This window comes from Hylobates moloch, unplaced genomic scaffold (genome assembly GCF_009828535.3).
Source record: "Hylobates moloch isolate HMO894 unplaced genomic scaffold, HMol_V3 SCAFFOLD_13, whole genome shotgun sequence".
Lineage (NCBI taxonomy): Eukaryota > Metazoa > Chordata > Mammalia > Primates > Hylobatidae > Hylobates > Hylobates moloch.
Window position 1 is genome coordinate 26,229,131 of NW_026652288.1, and position 10,059 is coordinate 26,239,189.

Sequence of the window (10,059 nt, forward strand, 5' to 3'; positions counted from 1 at the left end):
TGAGATTATACGATATGTGGTCTTTTGTGTCTGGCTTCTTTCATTTAACATAATGTTTTCAAGATTTGGGTTTAATTTGCTTTTCTTTTGGTACCTTTTTAAGGCAGAAACCTAGATTACAATTTTACACTTTTCTTCTTTTCTGCTGTAAGTACTTAAAATGATAAATGTTAATATGTTGTATTTTCATTATAATTCAGTTTAAAATATTTGATAATTTCTCTTTTATTTCCTTCTTTGACCACAGGTTAAGAAAGGCATTAATTTCCAAATATTTGGAACTTTCAAAGATAATCTTCTTCTTATTGATTTTTAGTTGAATTCCACTATGGTCAGAGAACATACTCTCTAAGATTTCAGTCTTTCGAAATGTGTTGAGACTTGTCTAATTGCCCAGCATATGGTCTGTCTTGGTGAGTGTTCTGTGTGCATTTAAGAAGAATGTATATTTTTCAGTTTTGGGTGTGTAATGTTCTAGAAATGCCAGTTACGTCAAGGTGGTTGACGGTGGTATGATTTTCCTGTCTAGTTTGTGATTATCTCTTGTAATAACACTTTTTTCCCCATGAGAAACACATCTTCAATTTTATAATGACAGTTGATGGCATGGTAGAAGAAAGAAATTCAATTCAAAGAGTCATCCAAGAAAGCAGCTATTCGTCATGTTTCTTACACAGTGTACTCTCTGAAATCACCAGTGACTCACAGAGCCAGACTTGGGACACTGCAGAGTCCCTGGGCCTCCTACTGGAAAAGGTTACCCCTTCCATTTTCCCCATTTCTCAGCTAAATGGAGGCCCCATGGAACTCTAACCCTTTATTATCGACAAATTGTACTCAAATATCATTTCTACCTCCACTCATGTATTTCCCCTTAACCCACCCTGCTAACATCCAGGTTTACACTATGGAAACTTAGGCTTGGGTCAGGGATTCATCTGAGAGGCAGGGGCAGGGCAAGGATGATAAATCCTGTCTCTCTGGCTCAGTTCAAACCCTTCTTCCAGGTCCTCACTCAAACTCTGACTTTGCCCTGCAACTGACTGAGAGCGCTGGTTCCCATTTTTCAGACCCTGGCACTGAGGCAGGAAGGGCCTGTGGTATTTGTCTTTGAGCCTTGGACAGCGCCACGCCACCCACACAGTCATCAACTGCTGGGTCCTAGATTCCCCTGTTATGGTGACAGAGAAGCTTGTGGTCCCAGTGATCCACAAGTGTGTACAGTACCCATTCTGTGCCAAGCACTGGGAATACAATGTGGTATAATGGGAGGGTGACTCTTCTACTCTCCGATAGGGTAAAAATATTGTTGAAACTGCAGTCCTGACTTTTTCTTAAACTTTGGCTGAAAAAAAAAAAAAAAAAGCCAGTGGGTGAAAACTCATCTCCACCACAGCAGATTAGCCCTTCTGCTTTGAAGTAAAAGAAAATAAAATAGAAACGAGGACTGTTGAGGCAGTGTCTGGCGGGTGGATCAGTTCAGACAGAAAGCGGTCAAGCGGTCTAGGGTAAAAATGATCACATGATAGTCCCTGTCTCAGGAGCCTTTTCTAGAACTGTCACTGAGAGAAATGGATCACTGTCTGGTGCTGCCTGGATGGCTGGCTGCAGGGGGGCCCCTGTTGCTAACTGATCACTGCTCCTGCACCCACAGGCGGTGTTCCTTGCTCCCACTTCTATGCCAGGTCTGTTCTGTGCCAGGCTCCATACTGCTGCTGGGAAAGCAGCCAAAGGGCCTGGCCCTCAAGGCGCCCACCTGGATGGCAGTGGCTTCAGGTGTTTCCACCCTGATGTCTCCATGTTTGCCAGAATTCAGAGTGTCAGCAACTGGCAGGAGTCTAGATGAGAATCAACTAAGGCCCTGTACCCCAAATCCCTGGATCCATGGTGGTCCCCAGGGCCACAATTTACTCTTGTCCTGCCCTCTCACTCACTCCCCCGATCCCAGCGCCGCTCCTTCCTCTCTCATGCCCGCCTGCTGAGGCACTCAGCCCTCCACCTGCCCCAGGCTTCCTCCCCAGTGTCCCTGCCCATAGTCCTCACCTCTAGAGCCTTCTCTCCAAAACAAGATCTTAGCATCCCATTCTCCTGCTAAGAGTGTGACACCGAAGACCCTCCGTGTTTGGCTGCATCCCCCATGCCCTGCCTTCCAGTCTCCCCTCCAAACTCCCCTGATGCATCTCCATACCACCATGTCTGCACTAGTGTTAGCCCCTCTGCCTGGGATGGAGCTTTTCATGGCTTTTTTTCCGCCTTAAGACAGAGTCTTGCTCTGTCGCCCAGGCTGGAGTGCAGTGGCACAATCTCAGCTCACTGCAGCCTCTACCTCCTGGGTTCAAGCGATTCTCCTGCCTCAGCCTCCTGAGTAGGTGGGATTATAGGCGTGCACCACCATGCCTGGCTAATTTTTGTATTTTTAGTAGAGATGGTGTTTCACCATGTTGGCCAGGCTGGTCTCAAACTCCTGGCCTCAAGTGATGCCCCCCCGGCTTGGCATTCCAAAGTGCTGGGATTACAGGCGTGAGCCACCATTCCCAGCCCTTTCGTGGCCTTTGTTCCTGCCAATGAGCTGCGACCCTTCAAGGGTTTCTTAAATGCTGCCCATTCCTCCTGCTCAATAAAAACCCCTGACTCACTTCCAGGCTCTAGGGGCCAACTAGGAGCCTGCTCCTACCTCCCTTCCCATCTGCCCTTCCTCCTTCCTCGGTCTTTCCCTAACTGACTCTGGTTCACCCACTAGGGTGGCTTCCCCCCATCCTGGGCTAAGGGGGTTTCCTCGCCACGAGCTGCCTGGGCACCTGTGCCTCCCTTCCATAACGCTCCTCATGGTGATGCATGCAGCAGTCATCTTCCCCCTTTGAGGACAGGAACCACATCTATCTCATTCCCCACCGTCCCCCAGTGCGTGGCACATGGCTGCCCTTCAACAGAACGAGTGGATAAATGATTAAATACCTGATTTACAAAACACATTAAAATGAAGCTTTTAATAAATTGGAAGAAAAATATGACATTGATGAGACAATCAGGAATTTGATCACTGCCTGATTAGTTGATAGTACTAAGGAATTGTTATTAATTTCTTTAAAATGACAAAGTATGTGGTATTTATTTGAGCTCTTATCGTTTATAGCTATGTACTGAATATTTACAGATGGAATGGTATGGGGTTTGGGATCTTCTTCGAAATAATTTGGGGTGGGGAGGTAGGATGGGATGCAAATGAAGCAAGATTGGCCGTGAATTGATGATAGCTGAAATGGGATGGGACAACATAGGGCCATGATATTGTTCTCCCCACTCTTGTATGTATTTGGGAGTTTTTTATATGTAAAAAGTTAAAAAAAAAAAAGATAAGGCAGAGCACAGTGGCTTACACCTATAATCCCAGCACTTTGGGAGGCTGAGGCAGGCAGATCACATGAGCCCGGGAGTTCAAGACAAGCCTGGGCAATATGGTGAAACCCTATCTTTACTAAAAATACAAAAATTAGCTGAGTGTGGTGGTGTGTGCCTGTAGTCCCAGCTACTCAGGAGGCTGAGGTGGGAGCATCACTTGAACCCAGGAGGTTGAGGTTGCAGTGAGCTATGATTGTGCCACTGCACTCCAGCCTGGGTGACAGAAAAAAAAAAAAAATGAGACCCAGGGATGGGAGTGGGTGGGAGAGATGTGGCTTTCACGTGATCGGTAAAGGTGGCTAAGATAACCAAGGCTTCCCAATTCAGAGAAATGATTTGCAAGTCTGTTCTCGAGCACATTTCCAGCAGCATATTCCTGAGGGCTTTTGCAGGGGAAGGTAGTTTTACAATCATTTCCATTACATGAAAACACACTCTTCCTATGAAAGCAGAAGTCTGGGGAATGTCCTGTGTGCTCTGTCTGCTGTTCGCTGGTGTGTGATGGCTTGCTCTGGGGGAGGGAGGAGGGGTGAACATTCACTACCTGGGGCATTAGGCAGAGAAGATTTCCCCCAGGTGTGGTGAGGGGGTCTGAGTGTGCTATGAAGACTGGAGGATGCAGGGGGCATATCCGTTAGGACTACAATAAAAGCGCAGGGCTGTGTCCACAGCCAGCCACAGGCTGCCAAGGTGGTTGTAAGGGTCCCCTCTATTGCTGCCTTCAGCAGGGACAATGCCAATCCCACATTCTCTAAGAGAGGGGGTGCTAGGCTGGACCACAGCCCACAGACAGGCCTAGGCATTGCAGGAGCATCTCAGGGGTGGGTGCACTGGGTATTCTGCCTCCTTTACCAGGGGCGGCAGATAAGTTTCCAAATAGTAGCTATATTTATCATCAGGAGGGAGGGCTCCCTCATTTTACTGGGGAAAATAAATCTAATGTGGAGTCAGAGGTGGCGCCTGCAGCCAACAGTAGGGGGACATCTTGTCCCCAGTGCCTCAGCTGCAACCCTTCCCTGCACAATCACTCAGCAGGCCCACTGCTCCTTTCCTAGCTGGTCTCCCTCTTCTACTTCCTATAGCCTCTGCTCCAACTACATGGTGTGGCTCCCCTGACTTGGAACTTGGCTACAATTCTCCTCCTCTGGCCTCTGGTCTGGTCAGTCCCTCACCCAGAATGACTTCACCTTCCTCCATCACCAATTCCTCACTTCCTGCATCTCCATGGGTGCAAACGGGGCAGTTTTTCAAGACCCAGCTTAGGCACTTCCTCCTCCTGCTCCTCTTCCTGCTCCTTTTCTCTGGTCTCTGTAGCTCTAAGTAAGCTGTCATCCTCTGAACGTTGTTGCGATTTACCCCCACCCCTGGCCTTCCTGTATGCTGCACTCATTTCACCTGTGTGTGTATGTTTCTTCTCTGTCAGATGGTGAGATCCTGCCCCATGTGTGGTCGCAGTAAGGCTCGGAAAGAGTGAGCCACCACGCCTGGCCCTTTCATGGCCTTTGATCCTGCCAATGAGCTACGATCCTTCAGTGGCTTCTTAAATACCACCCATTTCCCCTGCTCAATAAAAACTCCCGCCTCCCTTCTGGGCTCCAGGGGCCAACTCAGAGCCTGCTCCCACCTCCTTTCCCGTCTGCCCTTTCTCCTTCCTCCGTCTTCCCCTAACTGACTCTGGCTTACACATGCAATCCCTCTTGCTTCCCACCTATGGGCTGGAGCTGAACTTGCTAATATTTGTTAGGCTTGACTGGGCGCAGTGGCTCACACCTGTAATCCCAGCACTTTGGGAGGCCAAGGCAGGCAGATCCTGAGGTCAGGAGTTTGAGACCAGCCTGGGAAATATGGTGAAACACCGTCTCTACTAAAAATACAAAAATTAGTCGGGCATGGTGGCGTGTGCCTGTAGTCCCAGCTACTCCAGAGGCTGAGGCAGAAGAATTGCTTGAACCAAGAAGCCGGAGGTTGCAGTAAGCAGAGTTTGCACCACTGCACTCCAGCCTGGTGACAGAGCGAGACTCAAAAAAAAAAAAAAAAAAAAAATTGTTAGGCCCCTCTGGAGCCCTAGAAGATTCTCTGGGCTAGGGAAGTTGACGGACGGAGTAAGAGCCAGGGTTCTTTGTTCTTGGCCCTTGAGGCCTCTTCCAGTCCCTCGATCCTCCTTGGATAGAAAGTTCTGGGGTGGGAGCTCACAGTTGGGGAAATGGAGCCAAAGAGTGGCAGTGCCACAGTGGAAGAACTCAAACCCATGACACAGTGAATCCCTCAAAGACAGAAACCATGTCTGATGTCTGTCCTGAAGATGCCCAAAAGCTTGGGCAGCATGCAGAGGTGTGGTCAGTTTCTGAAATGCAATGTACCATGGCAGAGCAGTAGGAAGAATGTGTGCAAAGTACTGCTAGAGGAGGAGAAGGCTTCATGGAGGAGGTGGCATATGAGCTGGGCCTTGAAGGATGAGCAGAATTAATGGGCGTTCTCAAGGTGGAGGGTGGTCATTCCAGGCAGAAGAAACATAATCGATGTCTCAAAGTTTGGAGGTGTAAAAGGGTGTGGTCTCTTTTGGGAATGGCTGGAAGTTGAATGTAGTGGGAACATAGCAGGGTGGGAATCAGGGGTAGGGTGGGAAGAAGAGTAAGAATGAGAAGGCGGAGGGGGATGCCCTGCAAACCTTTGTGCCAATTTCCAGCCACAGGGAATTATGTGGAAGCCAGGTCCAGCCTTTAGATGTTCTCATCTCACACAGAAACTCCCCAAACCTCATGTCTTGGCAAGAAGGCTCAGGGGATGGAAAGAGAAGGGAGACATCAGGGCTGGCCCTGGACAGTCTGTCACTTGGTTCCCTGACAGTCCGGGTCCCCCAGCCTTGGGGCTCAGCACTGGACAGAAGGTTGGACTAGAAGAACTTCGGGACCCTTCACACCCTGCGTTCTGTGGCCCTGTGATTGATGTAGGGAACTATCTCAGGAGTTGATAAAGGAAATACCTGAAGCTAATACTTCCTTTCTTTGAGTAGTAACCTGTGGTCAAGACGGCTCCTTCTCAGACAGCCCACTCTTGATTACTCCTGGGAACTGCAGGCCTCTGAGCTAAATGAGGACCCCTGTCTCCACTTTGTTAATGGGAAACCCAGCTGAGCCCCGTGGCCTGCAGGCACAATAGAGATTCGCCCAGGACTCCCTATCTCCTGTCTGACCCAATGGGAATGTAACTCCTGGAGGGCCAGGCTGGCCCCTTCCCCTCAGGGTCCCAGGCCTGTGCACAAATATCAGCATGTTCGGGAAATGCATGAACAGGGCAGGACCAGCTTAGGAGCAACCAGGGGCAGTAGGAACTAAGAGCTAGATACAGAACTGGCTGGGAGCACTGAGCGAGCCTGAGCCTGGGGCCGACTGACCTGAGGGCAGTGGGAAAAGAGGTGGCCATGGGCAAAGCTGGTGCACGCCCAGCCAGATGAGAACAGGAGTCTTGGGGGTCTGCCTGCCTGGGTTCCTGCGGAACATCTCAGCAGAGGCTCCTACAGAGCAGAGGCCAGGCCCAACCTGCCTGTTCCTGGCACAGACTGGAACCCCTCAGACGTGCTCTCCTCTTCCCTTTATATCTCACATGGGGCCCTCTGCTCACTCCCGGCCGACGGAGGAGGCTGGGCTGGAGAGAAGATACCTTAAGGGCCAGCAGCTGCTCCCAAGGAGAACGGGAATGGCTGCCTCACAAACACATCGGCCGTTTGAATACTCTTCCCTCAAACTCTTCCATACCTATGGTTTCCCTGAAGCAATCTAGTGAGGTGAGTGTTATTATCATGCCCATTTTACAGATGAGGGCACTGAGGGTGAGTGGCAGAACCCAGGTAGGATCTAGGGCCTCTGACTCCATATCCAGAACTTTTTCCACGATAGCCCAGCAGGGCTCTTTCCTTAGTGTCCTGGATGGCACAGCACAGAAGGTCAAGCCATATTTCAACCAGCTGCTCTGGCCTACCTGGGGCCACTGCCAATGGGCACAGCTCACCAAAGGCTCCCTCACCCACCCCGGCATTGACCTTCACTCAAAAGCCTTGGGGAGCCTGGGGCCAGTGTCTCCCTCTGCGCGTTTACCAGTTTCTTGTTTCCCCCTGCAGAGGACCTGCTTGGCCCCCAGTGGTTGCATGTGCCGGGAGATGCTAAGGAACATCGTAGAGCAGGTCCATTCCCTCTGAAATGTGGTCAGTGTTGGTCTTTTGGGGCGCCTACAGCTGTCAACTGCTGGACGACACAGGTGAGTGGCTGAGGCATCTCTCGTTGTAATAAAGGAACTTTCTGGAAACTGCTTGTCATCTGCCTATTCCTGCTGCCCAGCCCCCTTCCCCAGGAGCTCTGCCCATGGCCACCTCCTGCCAGGGTGGAGCTTGGAAGCAATTTCTCCACTCAGTCCAGAGAGCAAGGGTTGAAAATAAACTAATTCCTGTGTGGTCAGTGAGGCTAAAGGCCCAGCCCTTCACTGCTCCAAGGAGAAGATGGGTGTCAGACAAGGTGCTGGCCCCCAGGTGGCCCAGGAGGAGATAAAGAGCTTGCAAGATTGAGTACTCAGGATGAGGTCCTTAGAGCTGGGACCACTGTGCCTCAGCCCCTCCGTGAATGCCACGCACAGTGTTCTACTCCTGAGCCTTGGTTTCTCGGCCTGCAAATGGGCCTGTCCGGTGCAGCCTGGACCGTTCCAGCACAGCTGCAGCAGGATGGCAACCTGTAGCGTAACCGTCCCACACTATGCTGCCCATGGAGCTCAGGGCCACATTTCACAGATGAAAGGACACATTTGCTTTTTCTAAAGCCAGCATGAGCCTCCAGGTGGCACACAGAGGGAGATCCAGGGTGCTGCAGAGAAAGCAGTCAGTGGGTTGGGGAGGGAGGCAAAAGGCAGCCCAGCCCACACCTCCCTCTCCCTCCTGCCTGACCTCCTCCTGCCGGCAAGGCCACTGCCATCACCTCCACCCCTGCCTATCCCTGTGAACACAAGCTGCAGTGTGGGCCTCCCAGGGCCTCTGAGTAGGTGATGTGGGTGCCCCAGGGCTCTTGCTGGAACGTTCTGCCAATGGCCACTCCAGTCCCTTCCAACAGAGGGGCAGACACTGTGTCCAGCCTGGGCCCCAGGGCTCACTTTGCTCTTTAGTATGATGGGGTCCTCTCTGCCCACTCCTCACTGCCTCGTCCCCACCTCACTCTCAGACCCCTCTCTCTGGAGAAGGAGCCATGTCTAGTGAGAAGTACCCCCAACCCCCAGGAATGGGCAGCAACCACATGGAGAGGCAGAGGTGGGTGGTGAAGGATAGAGTCAGCCTGGCCCTGCCTTTCCCCACTTAAAATGCTCAGGGGCTCTGCTGTCCGTGGGGTCAGGTCCAGCCTCGCCTCCTTGCCCTGCCTGGCTCTCTGGCCTCCGCTCCTGCACCCTCTCTGGGCTGTAGACACATGGAACCTCTTTCGGTTCCAGAGTTTCAGCTCCTCTCTCAGCTCTGGGCACACTGTTTCCTCTGCCTGCTCAGTCCTCACCTCCTCTCCTAGCTCCCTCCCGCTGGTCCTTCGGATATCAGCTGAGTGTTGCTTCTTCCAGGAAGCCTTCCCTGACCACCGGTCACCAGCCTGGGTGAGGGTGCTGCTTCTGTAGCTTGCACGCTGCACTCACCCCCACCCTCTGTCTCACATACCTGTCCTGCTTGTTCCACGCCTGCCCAACAGATGCGGGCTCCTTGGGGCTGGGGCTGGGTTGTGCTCAGCTCTATATTTCTACCCCTATCCTTGGGACACAGTAGATCATGATAAATGGTCGCTGAATACAGGAGTGAAGAGGATGAGAAAAGACCAGACAGAAGACAGGCGAGGGGCTCCCAGGGTTCCTGCCCACGAATAGATCTAAGAGAAGCCAACAGTGTCCCCCATCACTCTGGGGCCCAGGGAGCTACTGGCTGCCTGGTTTCTCCCAGCCACCCTGGGTGTCCCAGGCTCCAGACCCGGCCCCCACCCTGTGCTCAAGGAAATCAACCTGCAGGAGAGGGAGAGAGAGGAGCAGGGGGTCCTGGGTCTCCCTGAGCTCAGGGATGTGGTCCTCACTTCTGCCTCCCCATGCAGAGGGCTCTGCGCCCTGCCTAGGCACTGGCATGTTGGCAAGCACAAGGAGACACGGGCATGGAAGCACAGGGGACCCTGATTTTCCAGAAATCACAATGGCCGGTCAGTCCCGAGCAGGTGACTACCTGTGAAAAGGCTCATCGCCCCAGCCCCTGCTAGAACTTTTCCCACCCATCCTCCCAGCCCTGTCCTATCCCCGGCCGTCTCCAGAGCATGGGCTGGTCCAGCTCTCAGAGCTGGCGTCCCTCTAAGACAGGGGCTTCCCTACCTCGGAAAGTCACTTTAGCGATCCGGTCGCCCCTGCCCCGCAGCTCCGAGACCGTCTTGAGGTGGATGAGCAAGGCCATGCTGGTGTGGGCTGCCTGGCACTGCCAGGCGGGAGCAGTGGGAAGGAGCTAGCCGGTGGAGCGCGGCTCACACGCCTCTCTCTTCTCTGCCGCTGCCTCCTCCTCCTCCTCCCGACCCCCCTCCGATGCTGCCCACAGAGACCAAGGCAACCAAGCCGAGCTGAGCTGCTCCTGCAGCGACTCACAGAGCCTCACAGCCCCCGCCCCTCCAAGTT

At 52.4% G+C, this 10,059-nt stretch overlaps 1 protein-coding gene across 1 annotated transcript in view; it reads right to left on the minus strand.

Moving 5' to 3' along the window:
- The window catches only part of OTOF (otoferlin), a 100,496-nt gene extending 90,652 nt beyond the window's left edge, over positions 1 to 9,844 (minus strand). The window contains exon 1 of the mRNA XM_058427027.1: positions 9,766 to 9,844. Coding sequence (XP_058283010.1) covers positions 9,766 to 9,844 — 79 coding nt within the window. The remainder of the gene's footprint in view (positions 1 to 9,765) is intronic.
- Positions 9,845 to 10,059: the final 215 nt, after the last annotated feature.